General features: G+C 38.5%; 1 protein-coding gene across 1 annotated transcript in view; it reads left to right on the top strand.

The window, feature by feature from the left end:
• The window catches only part of sif (guanine nucleotide exchange factor still life), a 1225751-nt gene that overhangs the window by 367557 nt on the left and 839645 nt on the right, over nucleotides 1-18549 (top strand). The window contains exon 2 of the mRNA XM_081760149.1: nucleotides 3313-3449. Within this exon, the coding sequence (XP_081616275.1) occupies nucleotides 3343-3449 (107 nt within the window). The 5' untranslated portion in view covers nucleotides 3313-3342. The remainder of the gene's footprint in view (nucleotides 1-3312; nucleotides 3450-18549) is intronic.

Raw genomic sequence — 18549 nt, 5'->3', positions numbered from 1 at the left:
AGCTCGTGATGCATGATGCTCTTCCAATCCCACCAAACTCACACGATAACTTTTCTAGGGATCAGTGTGGGTTTTGCTGCAGACTGTAAATCTTCCACTCTCTTCGATCACAATATTTTTCGCATATTGTTACTGCAGATATCCACTTTTTCTCTCTCCGTGATCAACTTTTTAGAATTGGCTCGAGTTCCTTATATTCCAGTAGAAATTCGCTGACAGAAATTCGATCGAGTAAATGTTTTTCAGTCAGATCATTTATGACACCCGAACATCGAGCTTCTTTTGGTAGCCAGGTTTCTCCAAGTCGTTTAGCACTGTTTGGTGATAAATGATTAGGAGCTTGGTTGGCAATGTTATGGCTGCTTACACTGCCAATCGTGCTATATTTTGGCCAGAATATCATCTACTTCTGCTATGATTGATCACCCATAGCGAGGAACATATTGGACATTGAAATTTCCAGAACGGAAATGACTCAATCACCTTTTAGTGGTTACTGTTGATAGTGTACCTTGCCCATAAATAGCATATTTAAAAAAAATGCAGAGCATTTCCGCCTTTATCGGAATAAAACTGTAAAATATGGTGCAGTTTTGCGGAAAGTTCACTTGCCTTCACGGCGCATTACTTTACACGTGACCAGTGGCATATTTACAATTTTGTTTCGGGAGGGGCTTTGATAATTTTCGGGGGGGGGGGGGCTTTGCCTGAAAATGTGAAAATTCTGCAAGATATTTCATATATTTTACTATATTAAGTAAGATTTCGTGAGGGCTTAAGCCCGGAAGCCCCCCCTAAATACGCCACTGCACCTGACTATAAGAACTCTACCGCTTTTTGCTGCACACACTAGTGCAAATTCTGGGGGGATGAGGAGATATGTCCCCCTCCAATCTTGGAACTGGTCCTCCCAATAATATGATTTGAAATGTGTGGTGGGGGACAAATGTGACGATTTGTGGCCGATTGCCATAAAGGAAAGTAAGATGAAATTGATGCCCCCCCCCCAGAATAAGCCTCAAATTTGCCTGCCTCCCATTGTTGGAAACAACTCTGCTCCCCTAATCCTCCATAGCATTGTTTGTCAACTTCATAAATATTTTGAACATCGCTTTAAAAATATATATATGGAAACTGTCTTACCCGTCCTCCCCCCCCAATGTTGAAGACAGATTTGCGCCAACTGTCAAATGACATTAGACCTAACCCTCTGCGACTCAAATACCCTGAAATTTGGGACATTAACTCCATCTCGTGTGCAAAAGAATCAATAGTTTTGGACTACCTAATAAACTGTAGCTCTAATAGGAAAACTCTCTAGTTTGATCTCAAGATATATGTGTTTCTGATAGATAGTGTTTCCGGCGAGACAAGAAGTACGTTTTCAAATTCGAAATGAAGACTGGAAATATGTCAATTTTCATCTTATTTTTGAGACGAAAATCGAGACATTTAACAAGTCTTGTGAACAACACTAGGTCACTCAATTCATAGATCTTATACACGGTTTTAGAGTTACGTGACTGATAGTATAAAAACTATACGTTGATAAACTGATTCTACGAGCACAATCCACAGCATTTGTCAACCTTTAAATATACGCAAGTCATTAGATAATATACGTCAATAATAAATATGATTTGAATATTATTATATCCTTCTTCGTGAACCTCTTGTGACGCAGAATGATCAGAAAGTTCCGTTACCCGCTACCGGGTGTCCACATATTCATAGATCCTTCTTAAGTTCGTCAACTGTCTTGTAAAGTGTGGGGGCAAACTTCTGTTTAATGAGCCCCCATAATGTATTGTCGCCATGCGCGCCGACTACGAGGATGCTCCGGGGCCACGGCACCCACAAGATTTTTAGTTTGGATCCAGATTTGAACCCGTTTCTCTTGTGTTTAAGTCGGCCGTGTTACCGACTGTGCTAGGGCAGCCCCAACTTATTCTTATAGTACTGTACTTTATCACCGAGCAACTCTTTATGATAGTGTTCATAGAAGTTTTTAACTAAAAATAATCAATTATCGAGACTTTCCTAAAAAAAAAATATGTCCCACCATTGATATACACCCACATAAATTTTGGAAAATTGGCGCCGTTGATTGTCGCAAGACAATCAGGATTTCGCGGTGGCCGCTCCAATGGTGTAGGAAAAAGGACAGAACCACGTCCAATCCATTTATCAGGAAATACATCATTGAGATATTTTCTAAAGGCAATAGCATAATGGTCTGGTTCTCCATCCTGCTGGAACTATCCGTTCCTCCATGGTATAAGTGGACTCATTAGTCATGATTTAGATGTATATCAGCACCTCCTGCAGCAATAAGAAACAGCAATTCATTAGCATCCACGGTACAGGGTGTACCAGAAGTAGTGACACCTATGAGTGATCAGTACATTTTTATTATAAACAAAAATAACATGAAACAAAATTGTAGGTACAAAAGAATACGAGACTTTACTAGTGTAAAACTTTATCGTAATGTAAAACTCAAGTGCTATACAGTATCTAATCCCTATTTTCCATTTGAAGCTCCACCTGGCGACCATTAACATCGATGCATGCCTGCATCTGGAGATGCTTATTTCTGCACGTATCTCGGCACATCTGAACGGGAATGTTGTTGAATTCCTCGGTGATTCTCGCCGTCAATTCCACAACACTGTTTATGGGTCTTGATATATCTTGTCCTTCAACTGTCCCTATAGGGAGAAGTTGGAAAGGGAAAGGTTTGGTGACCGTGGTGGCCACTCCACTGTTCCCTGACAACCAATCCATAGCCCCAGGGAAGGCGTTGTTCAAAACGTCATGGACAATTCGGGCAAAGTGTGATGGAGCACTGCACCGTATTACTGCCACCACAATATGTCAAAATCATTCCTCTTCTGCAACAAGAACACCACGGACTAATAACAACTTAACAACTCGCCCAACTCGCCTCTAACACTACTAAAGGAGTCACTACTTCTGGGACACACTGTATATAATACAAACGAGGATAATGGAACTTTGTGGTCACTCTGTAAATTAACTTAAGAAAAAAAAACAGGACATAAATTTAGAAAATTAGACGAGAAAAATTTCTTGATTCGATACAAGGAAACCTTGCAACATTAGTGATGGACAACACATGTCCGTGCTTTTTCTCGGAGTTTTATTCTACTACTGTACTTTCATCTACTCGCTCGTAATTTCTCTTTTTGTATTTCTAGGTTTAAAAAGAAAAAAAAGTCTATTTCTATTCTGTGCAGATGTCTTAAGATTTTATTAATGTCATCTTCTTTCTCTTTTTTTCCTTTGTAGCTGAACATGAACTGGTGACGTGAACCTGTCATGGGGAACAAGCTAAGCTGCTCCTGCGCACCCTTAATTCGGAAAGCGTACAGATATGAAGACTCACCGTGGCAGACATCCAGACGTCGAGATGGCCACCTCCTCAGGTAAGCAACGAGATTCAAGTTTAAAAAGCTTAAGTTGCTGATCCTAAATTGCTACGCTAATCTGCTTGTTGTGGAAGTGAGAACTCTCTCCATTGTTATGGCCGTCTTTTTTCCTTGGGACGTTAATTTACAATTTGTGAGCTGAAAAAAGACCTATAGCAGTCAACCGTTTTCTGTAAACAAAAGTTTCAGGTATTTTTTTTATTGATAACACACACACACACACACACACACACACACACACACACACACACACAAACACACACAAACACGCAAATAAAAGTTCTCTGCACCGGACCCCAGATTATGAATTCGATGTATTTAGTTACACAGAATCCAAATTTTGAAACCCCAATACGATTGACCATATCAGTTTGGTTTTATGGACGAAAAACAGTGTGTTCTCCCAATCAAAATCTCTCACGTTTTTCTGATATATTTTGTTTGTACAGAATCATACATGACAACTATTTTAAATACTCAAAATAAGAGTATGTGGAACCTTCTGTGGCACTTTGCGCCCAGTACAATTATTCTGTAGTACTTTCTACTAGTTTCAACTCCCAACACTTTCGTTTTGGGGAAAATGAAGATGGTACTACTTGTTGATGAGTGCCTACAACGCCTCTTAAATTTAAGTGTTACGTGTGGTGTGTTAGCCATTTATCATTGAATGAACGAAATTATTTCAACTTAACGTCCCACGAATATGCCCTATAGGCTAAGGGAGACAAATGATGAAGGTGAATCACCATCCGGAAGTCAATATATATTTTAGCTCAATCCCTTAACTACTGCGCAATGAAACGTTAAATATTATAAATATTGTACTATAAGATAAAGTTATGTTTCAGCTACAACACAAGACACTGATTCATTTGACTGTGTCTTCTAATATCGAAAAAGGTAACAAATAAAGGAAAATATTTGATTCGTTTTACAATGAGCTCACAAGATGGCACTTGCTGTTAGATCTTACTAGAAGTGCTTAATTTTATGAAATGTTTATTTGAATGTTTGAAGTGCGTTAAAAGTAACGATCTTATTACGAAATAGATATATTATTTGACCGTTTTTCGTGTTATGTTTCACATTTTATTTAAATATTAATTTACATTTAAGGAAATAGATTTTGAGAAGAAAGTTGCGCTGAACGCCATAGTGCGTTGTTGCCAAATTTGTACGTTTAATTCCTGGGTTCTAGCTTTGCTATTCGAGAAGCGGAACTTAGCTGTGAATTGCAGAAAGGATCGAAAACTAATTTCTCCAGAAAGTATTCAAGCAGAATTCCATGATTACATCCTTTATTATCTGGCACCAGTAGTGGCACTCGACACTTCCTGGCAACGCCGCACTATTCAAGAAGTGTTTAACATAGCACCGAGAACACCTAGTGATCCACCTGGCAAGTGAATGATGATGGAAAAATCGGTAAAATGAGAATGTGGGAGGAAACGGGAGTACCTCGAGAAAACAGCCGACATGATGTTGTCCACCACTAGCTTAATTGGCCGGGGATCGAACTAGGGACCAGAGATAAGCGCTCTACCACTGAGCCACTGTTGCCTCTATGTGAATGAATAATCAAAGTTTGCACGATTATATATACGATTGCAATTAACAAGCAGTGGCGGCTTATAAACAATTCTACGACCTACTTCTTGTATACGTATAAGTAAGAATTCATAAGTTAGGTAAATTTCCTCTCCTTTGCTTGTAGCATTTTTTTAAGGTGGATCACCAGGTGTTCTCGGTGCTATGCTAAATGCTGTTCTCAAAATCTATTTCCTTAAATGTAAATTAATATTTAAATAAAATGTGAAACATAACACGAGAAACGGTCAAACAATATATCTATTTCATAATAAGATTGTTACTTTAAAATGCTTTACAAATAAACATTTCATAAAAATGAGCACTTCTAGTAAGATCTAACAGCAAACGCCATCTTGTGTGCTCATTGTGAAACGAATCTAATATTTTCTTTTATTTGTTACCTTTTTCGATATCAGAAGACACAATCAAATAAATCACTGTCCTATATTGTAGCTCAAACATAACTTTATCTTATAGTACAATATTTATAATATGTGACGTTCCATTGCACAGTAGTTAAGGAAATAAGCTAAAATATGTACTGACTTCCAGGTAGTGATCCACCTTAACCGACGTGGCTTTCCCCTAGAGCCACCTGTTTTATCACATGATAAATAAAACATTTCATTTAGAGGTTAGTTTTCAGAATCCGTTGAATAGAGAGTCTGGATATTTCCAGTTGCACTGCTGCTTTTCTTGCCAAGTTTGCCGAAATTTATTCCATTGTACTGCAAGTTTTATGCTTCGATATTCTGCGGCGAACATACAAGTTTATATCTAGTAGGCTTCGGAAACAATATTGTTCCCTCGAGTCAGGGGCGTACCTTCATGAGGTGTCCACCAGGTCCGGACACCCCTCAAAAAAAAAAAAAAAACTTAATAACTCAACATTTATATTTGTACAGTTTCTCAATAAAACTATACTTTTTTAACAGAGAAATAGTTGATGTAAGATGAATATTTGACTTACATTTCATCTGCCTTCTTTCTTTTATAAAAAACAATCGAATTCTATCATTTTCTTTCTAAAAATATAAGTGGAAGTATTTTACAATCAATTATCGTCTTTTCGGGTGCAGAATAATGTATAGGTAGTGTCTTGTAAGGGCGCCTATCAGGGGGGGGGCAAGGTGAGGCGCTCGCCCCCTAGAGGAAATCGTACTTCGTAATATTGAAAACCCAATAGAATTTTTACATTAGTTACAGCAAAATTTGAAACTATATTTGAAATGTCGCTTATACTTGCCCCCTTGGAAACCACAAAATGGGCGTCCTTGGTGGCTTGTAATATTACACGCCCCGCAAAGCTTGGACCTATCCCAACAAAAAATTCTGGGTGCGTACCTGCTTCGAGCAGAAAGGTTTCATACAGTCTTTGGATAGTATTATCGGAGAGAGCCCACCTGATATGAAACGGTTCTCGAAAAAGCCATTTATATACAACAATATGTGTTTCTATATCTCCTCAACGGTTGAGATCGAGGATGTATCCCTTTTCGTGTTATGTTCTTTAGGGACAAAGTATCCAATGGCCATAGTTTCGACTCGAAGTCAGAGTTACACTTGGATAGGTTCCCTCGTCAGACTTTGAACATTGTATAATAAGTGTTGAAAAGTAAGCATGGAGTGTATTCAGGGACGTGTATCATAATTTCCTCGGGAACAACAAACACGAAAATTACAAGTACATTGTGTCTAATATGCTCCAGAAGTTTAAAACATTAGGGTGCAAAATGAGTCTTGAGATTCATTTTCTGTATTAACATTTAGACAGATTTCCTTCTAACTTGGTTGATTTACGTGAAGAATATGGTGAAAGATTTCATGAGGACATCAAAGGAATTGAATGCCGCTATCAGAGCCGTTGGAGTACAAAATGATGGAGAATTATTGTTGGACGTTGGTACGTGAAGATTCACGAACTACTCACTAAAGGAAGTCTAGTTTTAGGAGTTTCCAAGTGAAAAGACAGAGACAAAAATGAGGTAACTTGTTCATCAATGACCTTAATAATTTAGAATATCGATGTTCAGAGTAGTTATTAAACAAAATAATGTTCCTTTGTTAGAAATGTATAGTTGAGCTGAGCGAAGCGAAGCTCTTATACTCGGGTTAGCCGTTTGGTTGTCCGCGAACTCCTCCTAGACCGTTTGGCCGATCTCAACCAAACTTAGCACGCTGATAGAGTATGTCGTGCTGAGAGACAACATAGGTCGAAATAAAAAATCCGATGTACCATCGAGGAATAATCACCGAAAAACGCTTCCTCCTAGACCGTTTGGCCGATCTCAACCAAACTTAGCACGCTGATAGAGTATGTCGTGCTGAGAGACAACATAGGTCGAAATAAAAAATCCGATGTACCATCGAGGAATAATCACCGAAAAACGCTTCCTCCTAGACCGTTTGGCCGATCTCAACCAAACTTAGCACGCTGATAGAGTATGTCGTGCTGAGAGACAACATAGGTCGAAATAAAAAATCCGATGTACCATCGAGGAATAATCACCGAAAAACGCTTCCTCCTAGACCGTTTGGCCGATCTCAACCAAACTTAGCACGCTGATAGAGTATGTCGTGCTGAGAGACAACATAGGTCGAAATAAAAAATCCGATGTACCATCGAGGAATAATCACCGAAAAACGCTTCCTCCTAGACCGTTTGACCGATCTCAACCAAACTTAGCACGCTGATAGAGTATGTCGTGCTGAGAGACAACATAGGTCGAAATAAAAAATCCGATGTACCATCGAGGAATAATCACCGAAAAACGCTTCCTCCTAGACCGTTTGGCCGATCTCAACCAAACTTAGCACGCTGATAGAGTATGTCGTGCTGAGAGACAACATAGGTCGAAATAAAAAATCCGATGTACCATCGAGGAATAATCACCGAAAAACGCTTCCTCCTAGACCGTTTGGCCGATCTCAACCAAACTTAGCACGCTGATAGAGTATGTCGTGCTGAGAGACAACATAGGTCGAAATAAAAAATCCGATGTACCATCGAGGAATAATCACCGAAAAACGCTTCCTCCTAGACCGTTTGGCCGATCTCAACCAAACTTAGCACGCTGATAGAGTATGTCGTGCTGAGTGACAACGTAGGTCGAAATCAAAAATCCGATGTACCATCGAGGAATAATGACCGAAAAACGCTTCCTCCTAGACCGTTTGGCCGATCTCAACCAAACTTAGCACGCTGATAGAGTATGTCGTGCTGAGTGACAACATAGGTCGAAATCAAAAATGCGATGTACCATCGAGGAATAATCACCGAAAAACGCTTGCATAGACTTAACATGGGGGAAAAGTTTTCACGCGATTTTTTTGTCAACAATTAAAAATGGCATTTATTATTGCATAATGGCCAGGAATGATTACGTAGTTTAAGCTCGCTCAGCTCATTTCATTGCAATCGGGTTCATCCATTGCATTCCTAGTCATAATATTACTCTATATTAGCAGCGTTGCTGTGTAAATAGCACAATTTACGCAATCATGTTTTCCTATTTGTGAAAAAACGACCTGATGTGGAAAAACTAATTGCATTTTCAAAATTACAACTTCAAATTATATAAAATCAGATGTCAAATCAAAAACAGCTTTCAAAAAGTTTCATTTTGTCGAGCAGTGTAATTAGTGGCCGGAACCATTTGCACCAGAATCGATTCCTGAGGAACTGTTTCTTTGGAACACTTAAGGAACTGTTCCAAGGAACCAGTTTCTTAAGAATCGATTCATTGAATGAAATGACTAAAGTAAAAATCTTACCCTTGACGAAAGTACTTTTGTAACCATATGAATTTTCCGATAGCATTTAAAGAAAAAAATGAAATCGTTAACTTTTACGTCCCACGTTATGAGGCGGTGATGATGGAAAATGAGTGAAATGGCGGAATGAAGAAAGTTGGAAGAAACGGGAAAATCCCGAGAAATCCCACGCACACTTTGTTTGACCACCACAAAGTTCACTTGGTGCGGGCTGGGATCGACCCGTGGATTCTGCGCACAAAAGGTGAACACTCTACCATTAAGCTACCGTGGACCCCGATAACATTTAAAGAGTAGCAGTGCTGCCATCTATCGCTTTTATTGTCGCTAGGAACTTGGCGATACCCTTATTGATGTTGAAATATCACGCTGAAGTGATAGGCTAGTTATTTTGAAATGTTTTAAAACAACTACTGTGTACTATACGATGAGACCTGAAATTTAAAGTGAGATCTGAATCTTGTATAAACCATATGTACCACTTCATGCAAATTTCAAAGAGAATTGCCCGTTTTAAAACAAAATTTAATGAACACAACCAGAAGTTTGAACTTTACGAAATGGTCCTCTTTTCTTCTTTCTACAAGAAGTATATTTAAAAACGCTGTAACACGTGCTTTTTCGTTTTCAGCGAAGAGTATGTATAATTGAATCTCACATCTCCAACTTAATAAATGAAGATCTGAATTGCAAAACATTCCAAGTTCACGGGATTATTTTCTTTTTAGGAGAAAGAAAAGAAGCGTATACCTGGCAATTTTGTTTTATTCACATTTTTTAAAAATGTTTTGAGTTGGACTTAGGATATAAAATTAGACATGTAAATAGGCTTTGAAACATCATCACCATAGGTATTCTGCTATTATTGGCAGGTCTTTTGCTGCACTGAGAAGCTTCCATGCTCCACGGTCTTCCGCTAACCTCTTCGTCTTGACGTACGATTTTTTTTTGTTTTGATACTGTCCATTAATCGTAGTCTTCTTCGCTCTCTCCGTCTCTTTCCTTCCACCATACTATCTAGCACGTCCCTCATGATATTCTACAGTTCCTTCTTAGCCAATGTCCCAACCAGTTTATCTTCCTCTGCTTAATAATATCTAAAATTGTTCGTTTGTTCCCCATTATTTCTAATACCCTCTGATTCGTTTTCCAGTCGACTCAGCGAATTCTTTCCATTCTTCTCCACACCCACATTTAGAAAGCTTCTGAAGTTTTTCAACATTTTTGCGTAATGTCCATATTTCTGATCCATACGAGCTCGTATAGCACAATACTCCACACGAAGGATGAGTCTTTTTCTCAACTCTTTATTCAAGGTCCCACAAATCAGTCTTTTCTTCCTCCTAAAGGCTTCTTTCGCTATTCATATCCTTGCTTTTATTTCACGTTCACATTTCATAACATTACTAATAATACTACCCAGGTATAGATGTTGATAAATAAAAGGACGAACAATACGAAAAAGTGGACTGCGATGTTTTGTAGTTCAGGTTCTGAATTTTCACATTCAGAAGTTTTTGATTATAGAATAGAAAATTTTGAATACTATAGGAAGTGATCCCTTACTCCTTGTACAAACTGGAATTTTTGAAAACTGAACGAAATACTTATTCCCTTTATTTTAACTAAGAATTTAAATACTGAATTTCACGCCACCAACGTAAGCAAGTTCTTACATTGGTTATTTTCTGAATAAATACAGGGAAATTTTAAATTATTTAAATTTCTACCCTGCCCGGCTTTGAAAAACGTTGAAACATGCATTGTGTTATGTTTTTAAAATTAAAAATCAAATACTGAATTGAGTTCCTTTGTGGCTAAACGGTTCGATTCCCGGCGGGAGCTCATGTTAATCTGTAGGTCCACGTCTCACATAGCCTCGCAGCTGAACGGACGTTAAACTCAACTCAACTCAAATACCGAATTTTGTATATCTAACTTATGTCAGTCTTCACACTTGGGAATTTTCTGATTAAATTGTGAGAAGAATGCGCAACAACTACGGGGCACCAGCACCCGCACAAATAATCTTGTGCGTGAGCCGCACCCACAACATTTTTAGTTTGATAGAATCAAAATAAATATTTCTTGCTGTTACGAAAAATAAATAAATAAATAAATAAATAAATAAATAAATAAAATAAGCAATTAAAACATTGAAATGGAAGTTAAAATTTCTAATCTATAAAACATAATTGTTTCAAACGTGTTCGTGTAAGGGCAACAAGAAACATACTCTTCCCTCCCTTGCCTGTCCCTGACCTAGTCAAAAGGCAGACCGCACAATAAAAAATGGAACTATATTGTGAATAGAATCGAGCACAGCGTTTTATGACAGTGTTCATAAAAGATTTTAACTAAAAGGAAATCAATCGAAAATATCGAACTTCCCTAAAAACATATAACATCCCCGCCATTGATGTGCACCCACATAAATTTTGGAAAGTCGGCGCCGTTGGTGAGAAGATTTAATATAATAGGAATTGACTTCGTTCTTCCCTGAGGAAGGTAGCTTTCTGCAACACTAAAACTCATATTCTCTTATATTACGTTAAGAGTTTTAAGTTCTGAATTTCACAGGTTTAAATTTACAGCAAATATTCACATTAGGCATTTTCTGAATAATTAGTGAGAAATTTTAATTTCTTGGATTAGCTCTAACTAACTAATTCTATGGCCTATGGAACCAGGAAGTTCAATGCCGCGTTACACAAACTCTCCATTGACTTCTGTCCTTAGCCAACTGGATCCAGTTTCTACTTTGTATTCCTATTTCTGCGAAATCCATCTACTAGTACTGTTTCCCCATTTACGCTTAGGCCTTTGCAATGGTCGTTTTCTGATTGGATTTCCAGTTAAAACTTTGAAAGCGTCCCTAGTTTCTTCTGTTCTAGCTACATGATCTGCCCACCTGAGCTTAATAGGTTTGATGACCCTAACAATGTTTGGTAAACGGTATAAGTTATACAGTTCCTAATTATGAAGTTTCCGTCATTCCACATTCCCTTTGCTCTTGAATCCAAATATTCGTGTCAGAAATAGCTATTCTTTTCCCATTAATAGATGCGGTATTTTTCGAATATGTAACTTTATATACCAAGTTTCATCTTAGTAACTTGATGGATTCGTGAGATTGGCAATAAATAAATAAATAAATAAATATTCCTATTAGGATACGTATTTCCAAAAATCATTTCTTATCTCTTCCTTTCATGGCAAAATAAATTCAAAAACTCGCTTCCGTTCAATAGTTATCTTCAAGAGTTGAGTTGAGTTGATTTTGAGTTTAACGTCCCGTTCAGCAGCGAGGCTAAATGAGATGTGCACCTACTTATTAACATGAAATCCTTACCACATGAGCTCCCGCCGGGAATGGAATTCAAGAGTAACAGATATACTGAAGGGCGGACAGACGTGAGTTTTTCCAACCCACCATGAAAATAATTATCTCTTTTCATCACGAAGATTTTTATGAATAAGAAAACTATCTCCATGTTGCTAGAGTTTACAAAGGGTTATGACATTCGGATCCCGCAAGCTCAACGAAAGAATGAGTGGTAATTTGAATCCCAATGATTCTAGTCTTTTAAACTTTAGTTTGCTAGGTTCTTCACAATGCCGATCCAAATCCCGAAAATATTGAGTCGAATGTCGAATGTCGAACCATGGATCCCACATATCAAATTCTAACGCACTACTGTGTAGTGAATTAAGAGACGGTCACTTAATTTTTTACAAGTTCAATTTCATTCCCATCTTAAGATGGACGGGCCTCAGAAGGTAACACCTTCTCTTGGGTCATAAGTATTTATTTATTAGTTGTTTATATTGTTAGATAGGTTACAGGATTCATTCATTGATCGATTTTGGTTGTTTACAACATAAAATTGCAAAATACAAAAATACAGAACAATACAAATGAAACAAGAAAAATGTTTTCTACAATAAATAAACAATGAAGCGCTGAAGTGTTGGAGTGCTGAAAAGGTTTCATGACTCTACGGTAGTAGTTCAGAGAAGAAATTCATAAGGATAGTGAATTTGCTGAGTAGATCTGGGTCGGCTTTCAGCTTTGGCATGTAGGTGCGTAGCGTGTGTACTACTGTATATGGGAATCCTTCAGAAGTTGAGGAAGTTCTTTAATAGTTTGGACGATATCTTTAGAGGATGAGTTACCATCAGGAGACCGGTGTTGAAGCTGCGACAGTGCGTGATATTGTAGGCTCACTAATTACTAGTTTTATTTATAAGCAGGAACCAATGTTTACTATTTATAAGAAGTATTATTTTTTCGAATACACTAGTGTAATGAAAATCTAAAAACAGAGTCTAAAAAAATACATCATATATATATATGTATATATATTATAGAAACATAAAGTAAAGAATTTTACTCTGTTAAAAAAAGATTAAAATTTCAAATTATTTTTTTTAAATATTTTACAGAATATTGAAATATAATTATTTACTAATATACATGATTATGATAAGCTTTACAACAGCATATTCAAACTTTCGCCGAGATTACAGAAAAAAGATCTCCTCCAGTTCCGTATCAGAGGGTAGCGTTCTCAAAACTGATGCAACGTTCCCTCTTAACTGCCATACTGATGCATTGTAGTAGAAAAGAGGTTGCTCTAGCGTCTCCTGACGATAAATCCTCCTTGCGTTTTTCTGTTTCCCGGCGAGCAGCCACGTTGCCATCTAGTGTTGTGGAAGAATGTAGATTTGAAGGGGCGAAGGTGTCGAAACAAGTAAAATCCCATAGAAGTGCTTTTCCTTTCTTTCACGGTATTAGGGTCATACCATCTGGTCTTTTGCCGTCTGCACGACTGCATCCCAACGGTTCACATATAGAAGGAACGCCTGCTGAAATTAGTGCCCTCATGATAATGTCGTTGACGCTGGAGTGGCGTGAATATCTGCCCGCACTATTGGTACAGGAGAGTCCATGAAGACCCTTCTTGTTTACGACACTTCTACAGGCAGGACATCTGTGTTGCTTGCAAACATCTGCTCCCAAATGCAATGCACTGGCAATTCGAAAACTGTCATTGGGAAGATGTAATCCTAAAGAAGGTGACGGGATAGCATGGAGCCAAGCGCCTGCTTCTGGAGATGATGTAGCTAAGAGTCTGGCCTTATCTTCTGGGTTATCGGATGACTGAAGTAGAGCTGAAAAGTGATGATTTATAAGAGGATCGTCCCAAGAGGATTGTAGTCCTGTCTTATCAAGATCAGGGGGATCTGATCCCACTATAGATGACCACATAGCAATGTTATCGTTGATATCCGAATCCGATACTAGGCTAAGATCTTGTTGGAGAATGGTCTCGATCAATGGCTTAGCGCCATAGAATGAAGACAGAAAGGATGAAATAGCCAGATCCATGGCGCGGCGAATGCCGAGACCTCCGGGGTTAACAGGAAGGGACGCCTGCAACCAAGAGTTATTGTTGAGTGAACAATTCAGGATAGATTATAGACCGGTTTTCAAGGTGTTGTCATAGCATTCCAGTAGATCAGCATCCTGCCAAGAAGGAGCACAGCGAAGAAAGTATAGCAGCCTTGGCATGGACAATGAGGCACGTAGTAGGTAAAAGGCAGAGTGAGCTGAAATCAAACAAAGACGTGTAAAGAAGAATTCTAATTCAGAAATTTTGTCTTTTAATATTGTTCGTCTTGCCTCATTAGATAATGCTACTCCTAATAAGCTGGCGTCATCTGTCGAAATTCTTTGAATCCCAGCGCGGCTTCGTCAAACAGCGACTGCTCACTGGAGACTCCGAGAAAGCTGACCTCACATTTGGAGAAGTTCATTTGTAATCCGATCTCCTTCGTCTACGGATCATTTCTAATGTTTCTAGTACTGTATCCTTGTCTCCAGCTATAGTCCCGTCATCCAAATACCATATGTTCAGTTCCGTATTGATACTGTAAAGTTAGTGCGAACAAACCAGGGCCAAAAGGGTCACCTTGTTGTAAAAACCCTTGTCTTTTGTTCTCAATACCCTCAAATAATTTATTAAATAAATAACAGGTGGTAATACTCATCCTTTTAATAAAAACTAACCACTGTATTACCGTATTATTTAAACATGGCTCCCAGACGAAAGTACATAGCTTGGGTTCAAACACTAGGTTGTCCACGATTAAAATAGTAGGCTTTCACTGGTCTCCCGCAGGACGCATTTAACCGCTGTTATGTCTTCACCTATTGTTGGCTACACCGGGCCTGTGTTTGATAACACATCAGGTAAGCACGATCGTGGAACGATGAGAGTGGGAACGTGGAAAAGTAAAAGTGACAGTTTTCGGAGACGGGCTCATTTGTGAACTTTTCGGAGCCAATTATAGTCCCTCAGTAATAATAAAACAGCGCAAAGAAGAGGATGTAACTGTCAGCAAAGTTGGTGTGTCTCACCATCCGACGTCTGCAGTACGTGGTCGGCCGTGAATTGTGGGAAGAACACGGTCCCAGCCTGCTCGAATCCCGAATACAGTGTCCGCCATTAGGGGAACAGTGACATGGAACACATTCACCACATTCAAGAGAGGTTCACAAATGCCAGAAAAATGTATGAAACATACCTCGCACAGTACAAATGGAAATCATTTTGTACTCTGGATAAGGGTTGGATATACCTAGATGGCACCAACAGTTAGGTTCGTTTTATACAGTTCAACAGACCATAAGACACCATCAGACTTTGTGCTGTAGTGCAAGGAAAAGTTTTCCAAATGTTTTTGGTGGAGATAGAATATTGTAGAACCCTGCCACTCATCAAAGTACGTTCCAACACCAAAGTCAACGCAGTTCACTTTCAGAAAAATGCTATGGATTCTCTATATGGCACATGCATCCTCCACTCAGGTTTTCCAAAGCTGTAGGGGTGGCGGTAGAAGTTAGGGGGAGCCCGATCCAACCATATTATACTTCATTTGCAAACTTACCGTGAAAATTTTAGGGGGGGCAGTAAAAATTTAGAGCGTCCGGCCCCCTCAAACCTCCCCTGGATACGGGCCTGCCTCCACCTGTACGGTCACGAGATCACAAATGTAAGGATCCACATGGAGAAGACTACGATCATATCGCTCGATCATCCCATGCGTTTTGCACAAGGAATTAAGAAGAGACAGGAATTGAATCCCATTTTGGTCCATCCCTGTGAAATCCCTGGAAACTTTACCAATGGACTAGTGTAGCTTTAGACTCATTCAATAGGCACTTGTTCTACTATGATTTCAGGATTCAACGTTAATAATCATAGAGCAAAAATTTCAACATAAAGCAACGAGCGATTTTCTAGAACCGTTTCAGCATTTCCAAAATAAGTGCTTCTTGCACCCTTATATTACTACTAAATTCAGGAATGGTAGAGATTTAAAGAAAATGCTGTAAGGGCCAGAGACAGAAATGGCTTTCTGATATGAGTTCAGCGAATGAGTTTCACGTCGACCCTTATCTCTCTATTCAAACCGAAAGTAGTGGAAATTCACGATTTTCGAATTCAACTTTGGTCGCCGTTATAAATTAATAATAATAATAGATAACTAGAAGCAGTTTATTTCTAAAAAATTAGATTCACTGTGGCCTTATCCATCTCGTACCAAACATAGGCGGATCCAGGGGAGTGAAAGGTCGTTCGCCCCCTCACCCTAGCAGCGCAAGCATCAGTTCTGCAAAAGCCCAGTGAGAGAAAAAGCTGGGAATCTTTTTACGCTCCTACCACCAAATCTCCCCCAGGAGTAGGTCCTGGATGCGCCCCTGATTGCATCCGGAAGTGGTAAAAAAAATATTGCCACTTCTGATTCTAATATTGATTCCCTGGGATACAGTGACTCAGTGATAGAGCGTTTAGTTCTGGTGCGTGAGGTCCCTGCTTCGATCACGGACCATGTGGCGGACAACATTGTCTCCGTAGGTTTTCTCTAGGTACTCCCGTTTCCGTCCACATTTTCATTCCACCAATTCTTCCATAATCATTCACTTGCCTTAATCGTCTGTCTCCCTTAGCCTAAGAGACATAATCGTGAGACGTTAGACTGAAAGAAAGATTTCTAATATTGATGTCCATCAGGCACGTAGCCAGGATTTCGTAATAGGGGGGGGTCCGTGACGTAACGTTGCGGTTGTCACTCCAGGGGCACGATCATTCTGAACTATTTTACTGTAAACATATATTGGTTCGTTTAGCCAGCATTTCGTAATGCTGGGGGAGGGAATAACATGAAATACTCTGGTTACACACCAGGGGCTCGATCAATCTAATATATTTTAGTGGCAACACGTATATTGGTTTGTTAGGACAATAAAATGAGGATATGCTAGTAAGTATTTCAATAACGAACTATTTCTCGAGTAAAAGAATATTAAAAAAAAGTATTGAAAAATATATAATATTCCGAGTTTCTCTTTCTTAGAGTCTATCTGATCGAACCGGTTTCTCGATCATCATTTGTTGTCCATAGGATTAGCATGGAGCTAGATGGAATTTGGAATGCTCCGTTACAATAATATTCACTTTCAACTTGATCCCCCCCCCTCACACACACAGTTTCCTCTACACAAAGCTCCTCATAAGAAAGAGTAACCATACGTTTGCTATAGCTTTATATTTTTAACGCTGATTCTTCTTTTTCTTGTTTCTTATTGTTTCATCCTTCCTTAATTTTTTACATTTCTGGTTCCGAAGGGGGCGGGGGGTCCGGAATCCCCAGACCCACTCCTTGGCTACGTGCATGTGTCCATAGAGCGAGAATGTAATATAATGTGGCAGATATTTATATTCAGAATCTCTAGAATAGATTCTATTCCAGCTGTTATTTTTCTATTGAACCAAAAGTAGGAAACACTACTACAATTTCAGGTTTGAATATTGATTCATATAGAGAGTAAATTGTAAGAACTGGTTAGATATTTATAACATGAATTCAACAACATTCGACGTACAAGTTCTATCTCCGACTTTTAGCCTTTTGTTATAACCGGAACTGGTAGATTTGCAACTTCCGGTTTTAATATTGCAGTAGTGGATCTAGAAGATAAAAAATGGGAAGAAGTCCGAACCCTGATTATGATGTATATAATAAATTTACTATAAACTTTTTTTAAAAATATATAAAAATTAGCTTCAATTATCTTTGTCACTCAGAAAACTGGAAGGGACTAGGGCCCTCCAGACTAGATCCGACACTGCAATATTGAAACCCATAGTGGGAAAGCTTACCATAATTTCATAATAGGAAATGAAATGTACTTATTGTCAATAGATGGCGTGCATTGCTGCTGCTCGTAAATAAGGAAAATGCATAAGAAAGTGTGCAGGACTCACTTTGTTAGGATTCTACTAATTCAGAAATAATGATTGATGCTTTAGAGAAAATAGTGTTTTAAATATTTTTAGTAATAAATAAAACTTAAAAATAATCATAATCATTCAAAGTTGTTTTCTTATTATCTTGAAATATAACTCAGTTTTCGTGTGGATGAGTGGAGTAGATTTTATCACCACTAGATTTTTTCTGTTTATTTTATAAACCTTACATAGACATTATTTAAAAAGTAGTAAACAAGGAACATTGACAGAATGATGTAATCAATTACCGTTGAGTTCATTTTTCTAGTCGCTGCCTTTACCTAGATTTTTGAGTAATTCAAATTCTGGTCACACTGTAATTGCTATGGATTGCAACACTGAAAATTCTTCCGATTCGTATTTTCGGGTGT

This window comes from Thermobia domestica, chromosome 5 (genome assembly GCF_964235325.1).
Source record: "Thermobia domestica chromosome 5, izTheDome1.hap1.1, whole genome shotgun sequence".
NCBI classification, from domain to species: domain Eukaryota; kingdom Metazoa; phylum Arthropoda; class Insecta; order Zygentoma; family Lepismatidae; genus Thermobia; species Thermobia domestica.
Note: the sequence above shows the minus strand (reverse complement) of the source record. Positions and strands in the feature narration are given on the sequence as shown.